The sequence below is a fragment of the Rhodnius prolixus genome, unplaced genomic scaffold (assembly GCF_049639745.1).
Source record: "Rhodnius prolixus isolate KJV_2025 unplaced genomic scaffold, Rpr scaffold_4, whole genome shotgun sequence".
In the NCBI taxonomy this organism is placed as follows: Eukaryota; Metazoa; Arthropoda; class Insecta; order Hemiptera; family Reduviidae; genus Rhodnius; species Rhodnius prolixus.
The window spans coordinates 31,528,852-31,542,686 of record NW_027411614.1 but is presented as its reverse complement, the minus strand read 5'-3'; the positions used below and the strand labels follow the sequence as shown (position 1 = coordinate 31,542,686).

The window sequence follows — 13,835 nt, the reverse complement described above, 5'->3', positions numbered from 1 at the left end:
TCGGAACAGAAAGGAAGAGAATGGGAAAGCAAAATATGAAATAGAACTTGAACGAGAGACATCCGGTGACATTTACTAACAACAGAGAACAGGAAATGATTACTTTTAACAGATAACACTACAAACCGACTGAGGTTTTTCAGAAGAGAGGAAGAACTCAACAATGGCTGCCTACATAATTACTTTTACTCAGTCTAAATGGTACTACTAAACAATACGGGAACATCTAATTAACGTAACCCATTTATTACAATGCCTCATGATAGAGAAGTTGTTTTATAACATCAAAGTTAAGTCAATAACAAAAGGACGTTTGTGGCAATAAAATGATGTCAATTTATCACTTTTCTTGCATTGAGAAAGTGCTCTTATAATGCACATTTTCGATGCGGAAAGAAAGTGATTATCTCGAAAAATTGTGTTTTGATATTTCGTTTAGTTGTCACCAGAGAATGACACAATAAGGTTATGGTCAAAACCGTTGCACCGGAAAGGATCACTTTACTGAGTCGTTTTTTCAAGGTTTTCGTTACAGTCGTTACGATTTTCTATTAACTTGAACCAATTGTTTACATTTACAGATCTGTAACAAATTCGTTTAAGACCTCAAGGCTTCCATGTTTGTAAACTATGAGTGTGTTACGCACCCTTGTAATAATACCAAGAATCAGAGAAAGTGGTTGGCAAATACTGGATTCCAACGCGAAGATTTCGGGTTCGAATCCAGCTGCTAAACCTTAGATTATCGCAACAAGATTAAAAAAAAAAAATGTGGCTGTGTCATGGACACGGCCGTGTGTTGTACGTGAATACGTTTACGTAACGGGTTATATTTTTTATATAAAATATTTTTATTTATGTATTTAGGATGAAACATTGTGTCTTCATAATCGACGATCGAACACAATCTATGCCTATACAGTCTATTGCTGATGTAGAAGCGATTTCATCATCCACTTGCATAATTTCAATCGCCCCAGCTACGGATGTACTGACCGTCGTTGATCCGCTCGGCCGCATTCATTCTTTTACGTTCTCGGCACAGCTTGACTCGGTCATGTGGTGTTTTATTATTACCATTCGATTGTTCTTGAGAAGCCCTTCCCAACCTTATATGATCTCTGTATTTGGTTTTAGCTTTTCGACGCATATAGGCCGACATTATATATTTTTGATAATATTTTTTTATTCTAACACCTTTTATATTTTTTTTTATTTTTATTTTTTGGCATTGGCTTTCGCCATACAGCCAGCATCGTCTAGGTGCTTATCACTAGAATATCACTCACTCTCCATTCTTACCTACAAATACATTCGCTTCACACATTCATCATTCTACTATATACCGCTATTTACATAAACTACTGCTAATGGATGGAGCAGCACTCTGTGCTCCTGCCATCCTTCTACGAGCTTAACCAAAATTAAAATCACGTAATCCTTCTCTAAGCATTTTCTTCCATTCATACTAATTCGGCTATAGCTTTTAAATACATTCATATTTCATTGCTAGCTCTGCTATCGACTTAAGTACATAAATGTTGGTGGAGAATATAATGTCTTCGTAGCGAAATGGTGCATCTAAATACCTGTATATATCGTCAAACATGCGTTTCCTTTCTACCACATAACGTGGACATATCATTATTACATGTTTGAAATCCTCCTCCTCATTGCAATCTACGCAAAGAGGAGAGGACCTTTTGTTGATCCTGTGTAGATACGATCCGCACACCGCGTGGTTCGCTCTCAGCCTGCTTATTGTCGTAACAACCCATTTATTAGTGACAGTTCCCTTAAACCATGGTTGTCTAGGTAACTGACCTTTTATATTCACGGTCACTATTTTACACTAATGTTTTAACAACAGCTGACGATTGAAACTTAAACGAACATCGTAGCTTCTCCGAGTCAAAAGCTATACTAATTGCAAATCTCGATACGCAGCAAAATTATCTCAAAATGGCAGCGCTTCCTCCTCCACCGCGCGCGATGTGTCACAGTCCTCGCTTATCGTAATGAATTCTTTGATCCTTTAGCTATCCGGTGGTCTAATTTAATTTTGGATGTAGACGATAGATTCGAAACTATAATGCCAAACTGTATCCCCCGATTTTGTTATCATTAGGTTTTTTGGATTGCCTCCATATGATAGCAAATTTAAAGACGTATTCACGTCAAAAACTTTTACCTTTATTTTTAAGCATTTTATTTAGATAATTAATCTTATTTTTAATGATTCTTTAGTACAGTACAGTTAAAACTTTCAGAAGAAATAATTTTAGATACTCAAATGTTGAATGGAAAGAGCATTGGGCCCCAAAACTACATGTTTCAAAATATAAAACTCGAAAGTATAAAAATGTTTTGAATAGATCACGTGCGCTTGTATTGTAACAGTAGAGTATAACAGGTATATTTACAAAAAAAAAAATTGGTATTCTGTAAAGAAACACACCAGACAAATAGAATGAGTTAGTGATTACGTATTCCAGCCAGACGCTGCAACCTAGATCTACTGGCCTCGGTTACATTTGGATGTTACATTATTCTGCTTTAGCATTTATTTTATCCAAAAATTTAACAGACACGGTTAAAACAGTTTAAAGTTATCGTTAACCATTAAAAGAAATATTTATTTCTGCTTATCTGATGTTATGCACACATTTTGCTATACTGCGTTTTTCAATTAATTCTTTTTTTTTTTTTTTATTTGTTTATTTATTTTGCAACTGTATGCAGTACAATAAGCAAAAGAGATGAGTGATAAGGATGGCGCAAATACACATGCACGCATATGCATATCCATACACATACGCGCACATGCATGTGCGCCAAGGGCGTGATTGGAGTGAACGACGACCATCCAGTGATGGAAGCCGTTAGTTCGCCAGATTGGCAAGCTTACACAGCAACCATCCTAGGAGGTCGACGTTGTGTTGAGATGGTCGCGTGGCCACCGCCGCTTTAGTCTGCGATTAGGATTAGAAGGAAGTGTTGTGGTAGACATGTTGTGGATCAGAGGGTTGTAGTGATCGTGTAGATTTGAATGGAGTTTTGTGTATCGAGTTTGGGCTATTTCAGAAACGAGAGGAATGTTGAGATCAGAGTGTATAGTATGATTGGAGACGTAGAAGGGAGCGTTAACTATTGTTCTCAAGATTTTAGACTGTAAGGTTTGGAGTCGGTTGATGTTAGATTTTTTGGCGCTTCCGTAGAGCTGTATTCCGTACGTCCATATTGGGGCAAGTAGAGCGGTATATAGTGTTCGTTTGTTCGTCAGGGTCAGTTTTGATCGTTTGTCAAGTAGTCTTTTCAACATTTTATACCTCAGATTGAGGTCAGTTCGTTTGAGTCTCGTGTGGGGGTTCCACGTTAGTCGTTTGTCAAGATGTAGTCCGAGATATCGTACTTGGTTAGTGATTGGTATAGAAGTATTGTGGAAGGAGAGAGGAGGGAGAGTTTTCTTGTTTAGAGTGAATACTATGTATTTAGATTTCAATTCGTTCACTTTGATTCTCCACTTTTGCAGCCAAGGTTCGAGAAGATTGAGGTGAGTTTGGAGTGCACGGCATGCTATAACAGGATCTAGATGAGGAGAAAGAATTGCAGTGTCGTCGGCGAATCTGAAAGTAATTGTAGTCGGGTGAGTTGGTAAGTCAGCAGTATAGAGAATATAAAGTAAGGGGGCAATTAATTCTAACTTCAAATTTCTTCAATATTTACTTTCGACATTTATTTCTGAATATTTACTAACTTCTAAATACACAGAACATACATACAGCTCGCATTAAATTATTTACTGGTCTGAGATTAAGATCGTCCTAAATGGGTGAACAACGTAATTGCATTCTGCCATCTTCCCTCATTGAACTTTGTATGTTTCCTCTACAATTAAATCGCAATTCTCCGGTTGCGATATAGGACCGAGGGCTTGATCAAGTTATTTAAGGATTCATGATTTTAAAAAAGTCCATAAAAAGTTAAAAGAAAAATTCTAAATTAATAGTAATAATGGAGTTAAGCTAAAGTTATGTGTTACACACCATAATTACGGGTAACTACTTGGTCGGTACGATTAAGCCCAAAAAGGAAGAAAAATCTATTGAAAAAAATGGAAAACGATCTACCATCTAACGATAACAAAAAAAATTGCTTTTTAAAATTATATTCACCTGCATGCCTCAACTTCCATCATGCACCTGTTGAGGTATGTCCTACCATCGGTGCCACAAACTGGGTCCCTCTCTTTATTACACCTGTGCTCACACGATGAACCCTTTGGCCTAGAGCAAAGGCCTGCTTCCGGCGGGGCCACTGATACATCTATAAATAAATTTTCATCAATCAAAAAAGTTGCAAATAAAGATTAATATTTTATTAATTATATTAATATTTTATTTTATTAAAATGTAAGATGTAACGCTATAATAGTGTCAGCTATTACAATTACAACTGGGAATTCTCAGTAAATAAGAGTTCAAATCAAGTAATGTTCATAGGCCCAGTATGTGAAGTACATCTAAAGTGGAGTTCAATGACGTATTGGCCAACTTCATATTTCCCACTGTACTTGAGAGATGTCACTTTAAATTTTTTTTTCTAAAATCATTACTTTTTTCCAATAAAAATGTTATTACTCAGAAAGTTTTAGTCCGAATTCGATTCTGATGACACGGTTAGAAACAGATAAATTTTCTAAAAATTGAAACCATTTCGAAGCATAAGTTATTCTCCAAACAGCCTCAATCTTCCTCCGAATGCTGGAAAAATAAAAGTAATCGAAATTTTTAAGAAACCTCATTAGGCCCTTAAGTGATCATTTTCAGACCTAGGTGCTGGCACTTTTTACAAAAGTTTCCTTGTCTAATGGGCTTTCAAACGGTATATCATTTTCCAGGATTCCTTTTATCTTCGTATGAGAAATTGCGTTTGTTTTGCAAGAAAACGTGCTTATGAGCACTCAAGAGTGTTAGTTATCAAGTTGTTTAATTCATTGAAAACTCTTTTAGGGTAGTCAATTTTTGAAGTAGATTTTCTTAAAATAAGGAACTCAAAGATTACAAATTGCACTTTAATCATTTACTTATGATCTCACTGAAACATTTGAGAAAATGTCAGGAAATATTTTTAAAAAGTATTTAAACTGTCTTTCTAACTGTGTCATCAGAATTGACTTCGGACTAAAACTTTCTGAGTAATAACATTTTTATGGCATAAAAAGTAATGATTTTAGATAAAAAAAAATTAAAATGACGTCACTCAAGAACAGTGGAAAATATGAAGTTGGCCAATACGTCTTTGAACTCCACTATATACACTATGTACTACACACAGTAGGCCTATGGAAATTACTCGTACTTACTGGTTCACCCTGTATAGTTGTTGAATTCTTAAAAATGAAATCGCCACAAGTAATTTAGTTACCTCACAATCATGCAAACCCAAAATTTTGACATTTTAGTAAGAAAGTTTTTGGTTTGCATGTTTGTTTTTGGACACTAAATCGCTTGTGGCGATTTCATTTTTATATAGAATTCAATTACCGAAAAGGTGATTTATCATTTTATATATAAATAGCCTTTTATCTCTAATTATTCTCTTTATAATTAGTCTTTTACTGCAATTTTTTTAATTTTATATAAATCTTTTACACCAAATTTCAAGTAAGTGGCTTTATTTTTGTTTTTTTTTTAACTTTGCATACTTCATTCCTTAAATGCCCACCATTTTTATTTCAAACATTCTAGTCTAGAATGTGTTTTATATTTAAAGAATCCTTAAGTCAGGTATTTCCTGTGAGAGTCTGTTTTAAAATTACTTTATAAACACTAAAGAAAATAAAATAGTACATTACATTTACCTCTACCACAAGTCTTTTTCTTCATCTCGCAAACACTAGGGTATATCAGACCATCGGTTCCGCATACTGGTTCTTGAGGGCCACCCGGGCAAACACGGGGACAGGCGCTGTCCCTGGCTCCATCGCATACACCTGCAACAATCAAGGTAAATATTTTATTTTAAAAAGAAGGCAATTTAATTATTATTCAAGTATACACTCTGTCACTTAAATGGAAATATTTTACAAGAAACCCCTAAAAAAATACAGAATGAAATGAATTATAAACAAGTACGAAGTGTGGGCCAGAGATCAAGTAGTACCGCACCAAATAGCTCCGTACAAAACCCAGTCTTAGTGGGGCACGGCCGTGTCGGCCAGTCCAAGCAATTCCAGAGTTAGAGAATCCAATTTAGCCAAGTCCTTCGTCAACTCCCACTTTTAACCCTGATAATTACCTCGCCATTGGACTTCAACTTTCCCTATCGTCGCCGAGCTAATCATAGAGGTTATCGGTCAGACACACAAAAAAAAAGTACTAAACCATCTCAATTCCAACGAAAAACCATCCCGATAATCTGCCACCCCATTTGAAAAGACGACCTTGCTCCCTTCTAATCTCCTAGCTTCCTTTTCATAACCAGTGACTCCTGTATGGTTTTCAGCATGACTTCATGGCGCTGAGTATGATTTGAATCACTTTCAGAGGTCAGATTATTGTTTTTTTCAGAATTCAAATAAATTAGGTAATTGGGGCATGTGGTCCCATTAGGTTTAGTGGTTATGAAGCGTGGCTTTGTAAGTAGGTGATCCCCAGTTCGAATCCCTCTGATAGCAATTTTTGATTAGTTAGAAGATAGTTAGAAGTTAACCCCCGCCTGAAAAAATTGGCGATTACTTTATATTACTTTTAAATTAGGTACATAATTAAAAAATATATGTATTATATTATAATATAACCAACATCAACACCCAAGAGCTTGGTACAGGCACAGTGACTACAACCGAACTGTTTAAGCTGTCAATGGTTCCTAGGGCTAAAAAAAATCCAAGGGATTTTCCTTTCCAGCAAGGAACTGGACCCAAATTTGGAATCTCCGATTGGAGACATTAACTAATTACACTTATCAGGAACTCAACTTATATCAGAAATTGGTTAATCTAAAAATTAATACCAATTCCAAGTCCAAAGTTAAATCAGTTATTCGAAATGCGATTCCAACGATTTATTTTCAACTGTTATTACAGAAGCACAATCATTTTTATTTGAACCATTCAGGAAATGAGAGTTGATATTTCTAGAGAACCCGTATTGATGTTTTTTTAACTGTAAACTGTCATTTAGCAAAATACTATTACTACTTGACGAGTGGCACGCTTATAGACCCTCTGAAGTTTTGTTTTTTACTTTTCTTCTTTCATCCTCTAATTCTGATTTATGTTTCAAATAATGCTAATGAACTTATCATTTTTTCAAGTTAAGATTCTAGAAGAACTAGCCTAATGTTTTCGCCACAAATATAACACGAGTAGGCGAACGGTAAATTAGTGTTTTATGGATAAGAAATACCCCAAAAGGAAGTCGCGCTAGTAATTTTTGCAATAAACTTCTCTTCCTACAATCGTTAAGTGGTTAGAAGTGATTATTTGTAAGAGTCATGGCTACAAAAAATACAAAAATTATATCAGTAACAGTTCTAATTTTTATGGATTCTTGTGCGAAAGAATTCCTATAAATGAATAAAACCTCTAGTTCGCCAAGAAAATAGGATTCTTTTGTTTCATTTTATTTTCTAGCTCAGACCACAAACAATGTACCCATTGCAGATCCACCTTGTTTGGTGATTTGCCAATGACCCAATTTTTGTTACCTTCCCATGGTAATAACGGGCCCACACTGGACATTGATGGTGGCCGTTAAATTATTGTAGACGTGTTTCTCAACTCTGTAAACTTATTTGTCTATGATTGGTAAACTGATATATTTCCAATCATTATTTGTTGATCTATGATTACGGTAAGAATATCTTGCCAGGATGTTGGTCTAATGGTGAAGAACGTGGCTTTGTAAGTGGGAGATCCCCAGTTTGAATCTCGCGTAGGACTACATTTTATTAAAAAAAAGTATTAGGTATGATTTATAAAGTAATTTTTGAATCTATCGAGTACAGACAGACAGACACACATTCATTTTTATATAATATAATATATATTATATAGATAAGAATGACTTGCAAACGCGGGATTCTAACTAGGGATCTTTCACTTACAAAGCGACGCTCTTGACCATTAGACCAGCACCCTTGTAAGATAATCTTACCATAATCATAGGTCAAGAAGTCTTGCATGCGGGATACATTAACATGATGTGATGCTTGCTTTTATTAGATGATAAAACAAATTTATCCTGTTTCTCCCACAACCATTACATTACACTACATGTTTTAAAATCTTCAATTATTATTATTTTTTTACTTTGCGTCACAAATAATATTTTTTGCAGTCAAAGGACCTCCCAAAACGTGTATTTCTGTTAGAAAATTAATATTGAAAACCGTTCACGAGTAGATAAAATTGTAACTTTGATCTCAATTATCTCGAAAAATATTAGGGATATCGAAACGGGGTCAACGTCTATTTTCACAGTTTTTTATGTAGTTTTCATAATCATTGTCTAAACCAGTGGCCCTTAAAAACCCCAATCAGGTTTTTGGCCGTAACTCCGCCAAAAATGGAGATACAGCATGGGGGTGGAAAATTTGAAAACTAGACCAAAAAAAACATATAGTTTATTTAATGGGTTTTTCCTGATTTCTGCTTTCCTAAAAGTTTATTAGCGATTGGTGCGTTTTAAATGGATCATCCTGTGTAATAGGTAAAATTTTCTAAATACATGCAATTTTTTATAAACGATAATTGGCATTTTCGTAATATTTTAAATAAAGATACAATTAAATAGGTTGTTTTTAGTAATGTAAGTTCATTTACTGTTCATAACCACCTAAAACCTCAAAAAGTTCTTTAGAACTATCTGTTCTGTGACACATTTACTCTGTGACTGTACTAGCTTGATCAGACACTTCAATTGTAATCACTCAACAGCGACTACGTTTTAAAAAAGAGACAGTAAAATGCACTCAATATTTTTAAATAGTATGCTTATGCCAAGAACTAAGATAATTGTTGACGTATTGAGTATTTGGTTATTGCAGTTTCATTCTCAGCAGTCTCGAATGCCAAGAAAGACGTTTGTTCAGCTCTAGTTCACCAATAAAATTACCTTTTTCGTCAAATATTGTAATTATCATTGGTTAAACAGTCATTGTTGACAAAAAAAAAACACATTCTTGGACATTCTGTACTAGTTCCTTCGATTCATGATGATCACAATGCATTTTTCTTTATTTTGTTTCTTGGCAAGGTAACTCAGCGTGTAAATTACTGTAGGTCAATGACCTGGTTTTCTTTATACAAAATTATCACCATTTTATATTGTCTGAATTATCTGCTAGGTGATAATTAAAGTCCTTTTTTTGAAAGAAAATAAATCTATACCAACTAACTCACATTTAAGTTAATAGACCCTTTTTATAATTAAGTGTAATTAATGAAGAAGTTGCAAGTCTTAACAGATGGTTGTAAGATAAAGTAGAAACGCTCCTAGGTGATGAGGGATTCACGGGGCACAATGGCCAGTCTTTTTCTACATGCGTTAGGTACTTCTGCTTGGTCGTCTGATGTGCAATCAAGTTCGCAGATTGAGGTGATATTAATAGAGCAATAAGCTACAATTCACTTTTGTATATTACTTTTTATGGTCTAAGTCTAAAGCAAACTACTTTATGAAGAATTTATTATACAGGGTGTTCATTTTAAGACGGCTCAAATGCATTCCATGCTTAAACGGTTGATCTGAGCAAAAAATGGTAGAGGAAAAATTTGTTGCCCGTCACCTCTAGTTTCAGAATATGTGACTTGATTTTAGATTGCTACCCGCATACGCGGCTGACGCGCGACCAAAAGTGAGGGTTTGCAGTTGACCCCCATTTTCATATATACAGTTTTAAAGAAACACAGTTTTATGAAAAAATACATAAAAATGACCTATCGCGTGCTCTCCTTTCTCTTTGGTTACAAGTTAAAAAATTGAAATATGATTAATAAGTACCAGAATTTGAAATGGCCTAGCACCTTTAATTTTGAAGATATCGAATTGGGGTTTCCGGTTTCTTTCATTACTTTTTATACTCTTTAAAACCGTGTATATGAAAATGGGGGTCAACTGCAAACCCTCACTTTTGGTCGCGCGTCAGCCGCGTATGCGGGCAGAAATCTAAAATCAAGTCACATATTCTGAAACTAGAGGTGACGGGCAATAAATTTTTCCTCTTACCATTTTTCGCACAGATCAACCGTTTAAGAATGAATTGCATTTGAGCCGTCTTAAAATGAACACCCTGTATATAAAAAAGAATGCTTTTCGCAACATGAAAGCGCAGTATAATGTCCTTTGTCTGATCCTTTACCGGATTATTCTCAACGGAAATAAAGAAGATTGCTTTACAATACCTTTCCCTCTCATTAGGCACTCTGTTCGGTGCTTCAACATTATCTCAAGCATTTCTTAGGAAGATAATAAGACAATCTTGCAGAATTCGGTTTGGAAAGTGTATTGTTAACCGCGGTAATTTTATACTTGTCGGCTTTCTTAAACTGCTTAAATCGATCACTACATCTAGATTTCAGTTTTACGCGTTTTAAGCGGAGCAATTTCGATTTTTACGTATTATTATCTTGTTTAAACCATTTTGGAGGTTACAGAGAAAAAGGTTCGTTGTGTTCTATCAAACGACTTCCTCATTGTACCAATGATGTTCTGCATCAAATTTTCTTCCACATTAGATGCAAAGATTTATTTAGTTCTCTTCACCCCAAAACAATTAGTGGAATTATACCAACACACTGAAACATAATTTAGGTGAAAGCTGACAGTTGTTATCTAGAAAGTTCCAAAATCTGTCCTGTTAAGAAGAAAATCCGGTTTTTTCCTTCTAGCAATCTTAATGGGCCAATTATTGAGCTAAACTGGTCAATAAATTGCAACTTTCAATTATATTTTACGCAGTACTAGTGAATACGTTAAAGTAGTGAAGTTACTAAGAGGTAACACAGTTTGTTACAATACTGCATACTGGCAATACTAAATACACACTTGGTTATAGCAAACCAATAAAAAGTCTTCACTATCATCACATACGTTTAGATGTTCATTTTACTGGCTTCTTTTTAAAATCGGTTTATTTATTTACCTTAATTTCATTCCAAGGATATGAGGATATTAAACAAATATGCAACAAGGTTGTTTAGCTGCTAGCTGGCGTGGTAGTAGGATTAATACTCGGCTTTGATTTTCTATTTACAATACTTCATACATCTTTATGAGAAATGTAAGAGTTACTAACCGCCAAAAAGAAAAACAGGCATTACTACTTTCCCCTCTTATTTTATACTTCCTCTTTAAAAAAGGTAATACATTCTTGCCATTTAACAAAACAAATTTTGAAAAAATTAATTACATTACTAAAAGAAGTCTTATTAAATAAAGATAGGAGAACAAAATATCATATGTTTTACAGCAAACCATGACTCAAAAAAATTTCAACTCTTAATATCTTCTCAATTTAAGGATTTGAACACAATGTAATTATAGCTTATAACTGAGAAAAGTGTAGTGTTTAAGAGAACAAAGTTTCATACTAATATGTTGTAAACTTGGAATTTGTCGGTTAATCTTGATAAGTCGAAGGTTATGGTTTTCAGACGAGGAGGGAAATTAGCCAGGAATGAGAAGTGGTATTTTAACAGAACGGAAATAGAAGTAGTCAAACAATATAAATATTTGGGTGTTTGGTTAACTCCACAATTAGCTTTCCGACACCACTTTGAAGATCGACTTCGTGCGGCTAAAGCAAGTATTATGGCGAATTACAGTAATGTATTCAATAAAAATGGTATACCGATTTCAGTTAAATTTGAAATGTTTAATGCAGTAGCTAGAGCCATAGTTAGTTACGCCGCGCAGACTTGGGGGTTCCTGTGGAGTGATAAAATAGAAAGTTTAAATACTTTTTTCATTAAAAGATTGTTTCTGTTACCAAAGAACACGCCCAGTTATGTTATATATTTGGAGTCGGGTTTGACACCTATATTCGTTTTTACACTGAGCTTACATTATCGCTACATCCGGAAAGTGCTTACTTTACCAAATACACGATTACCAATGATTTTAGCGGAACAAATTATAAGAGAAAAAATATTTTGGTTTAAAGAATTTAATGATATTTGTGAAAGGCAGGATATGGAATTAATAAAATATGACAGTGGAGGAGAGCATCAATTTGAACTTTTAGTTGAGAAAATAAAACAGTCATTTAAAAGAAATTTGATGGCTAAAGCTGCGGATTCGACTTTTCATTGTTTGTATAAGGAGTTAACTATAGATTTGGGTGAAAATCATTACATTAAAGATACTAACAAGTTACACTTTATGCAAGCTATGATGAGGTTGAGAGGGCAGCTAATAAATTTAAACTACAGAGTGGGTCGTACAATCGAGAGTCACCTCTGTTCAATGTGCAATCTCAATGTAGTTGAGGATTTATTGCATTATGTGGCTGAATGTCCAGTTCTTAAAGAATTTAGAATCCGGTGGTTCAATAAGAAAACGCTGACAAAAACAGAAATAATTAGTTATCTGAATGGGCAGAATAATAGTTTTAAGCGTCTTTATTGGTACCACTTGGAAGCAGCTAATTACAGACAGTTTTTGATTTCTAATTATAATTTTTAATTTTATTTTTTTATAAGAAGGTTTTTAATAGAATTTAGCGGATTTCATTAATCAATTTAAATTTGTTTATATTATTTTTGCAATTATTTTAATTTTCTGTTACAAAGAATCTTTTTTGTTTATGTAGTAGTTTATGAAAAATATCTATAATAATGTATAATTTTTGTAAGTGAGGTCAACCTCTGCAGACGGACATAATGTCCATGCATTGTGTGGTTTTCTTAGTTTTCTGTTCTTTATGATTTTGTATCGTTATTTAATATTAAATAAACACACATTATTATTATTATTATTATTATTATTATTACTAATATGTTGTTTACAAAGAGAGATATTGGGAGCCCAATTTTACAGCAAACCATGACCCAAACAAATTTCAATGCTCAATATTTTCTCAATTTATGGATTTGTTCACAAAGTAACTATAGCTTATAACTGAGAAAAGTATGGTGTATAAGAGAGCAGAGATTCATACTAATATGTTGTTTACAAAGGGAGTTTTATAGCAGGCGCAATTTCCGAGTATGTTTTGACCCCTAAAAATTTTCAATTTTCAATATCTTCTCAATTGATGTATCTAAAAGCAAAAAAAACTATAGCTTATTACTGTGTAAAGTACAGTGTAAAAGAGAACAAAATTTTATTCTAATATGTTGTTTACAAAGGGATACAAAGGTATGTACGTATATAAATATAGAAGGTGCAATTTCAGAGTTTGCCATAGCCAAAAGAAATTTAACCCTCAATATCTTCACAACTTATGGATCTATACACACAAAAACTAAAGTATAGCTGATAACTGAGTAAAGTGTGGACCATCCATCAACAGATTGAATCTAATAAAATATTAATAATAAATTGTTATTTAAAATTTAATATTCTAATAATAATCTTATTTATTATCTTAATAAATTATTATTTTAATGAATCAACTGGACATAACAAGTAGTGTTAGAAAATAAATGAAAAGATAGTTGTAGAACGTTCCAACAGATAACGGTACACAGGCTGGGAATGGCTTTAATTTATCGTTAAATTCTTCTCACGTCTAGAAAATAGAATAAATAGTTCAAATAGAGTGTACATGAGGCTAATGTCCGTACATGGAGAGGGAAATGTCCGATCTGTATTCCATTTCGTCTA

At 33.9% G+C, this 13,835-nt stretch overlaps 1 protein-coding gene across 2 annotated transcripts in view; it reads right to left on the bottom strand.

Moving 5' to 3' along the window:
- Nucleotides 1-13,835, bottom strand: part of LOC141455998 (agrin) — a 53,986-nt gene that overhangs the window by 16,343 nt on the left and 23,808 nt on the right. Inside the window, exons 2-3 of one of the 2 annotated variants that reach the window (XM_074131552.1) lie at nucleotides 5,858-5,995; nucleotides 4,176-4,326 (exon numbers count right to left, since the gene is read on the bottom strand). In XM_074131552.1, the coding sequence (XP_073987653.1) occupies nucleotides 4,176-4,326; nucleotides 5,858-5,995 (289 nt within the window). The remainder of the gene's footprint in view (nucleotides 1-4,175; nucleotides 4,327-5,857; nucleotides 5,996-13,835) is intronic. The other variant, XM_074131553.1, reaches the window with a different exon arrangement.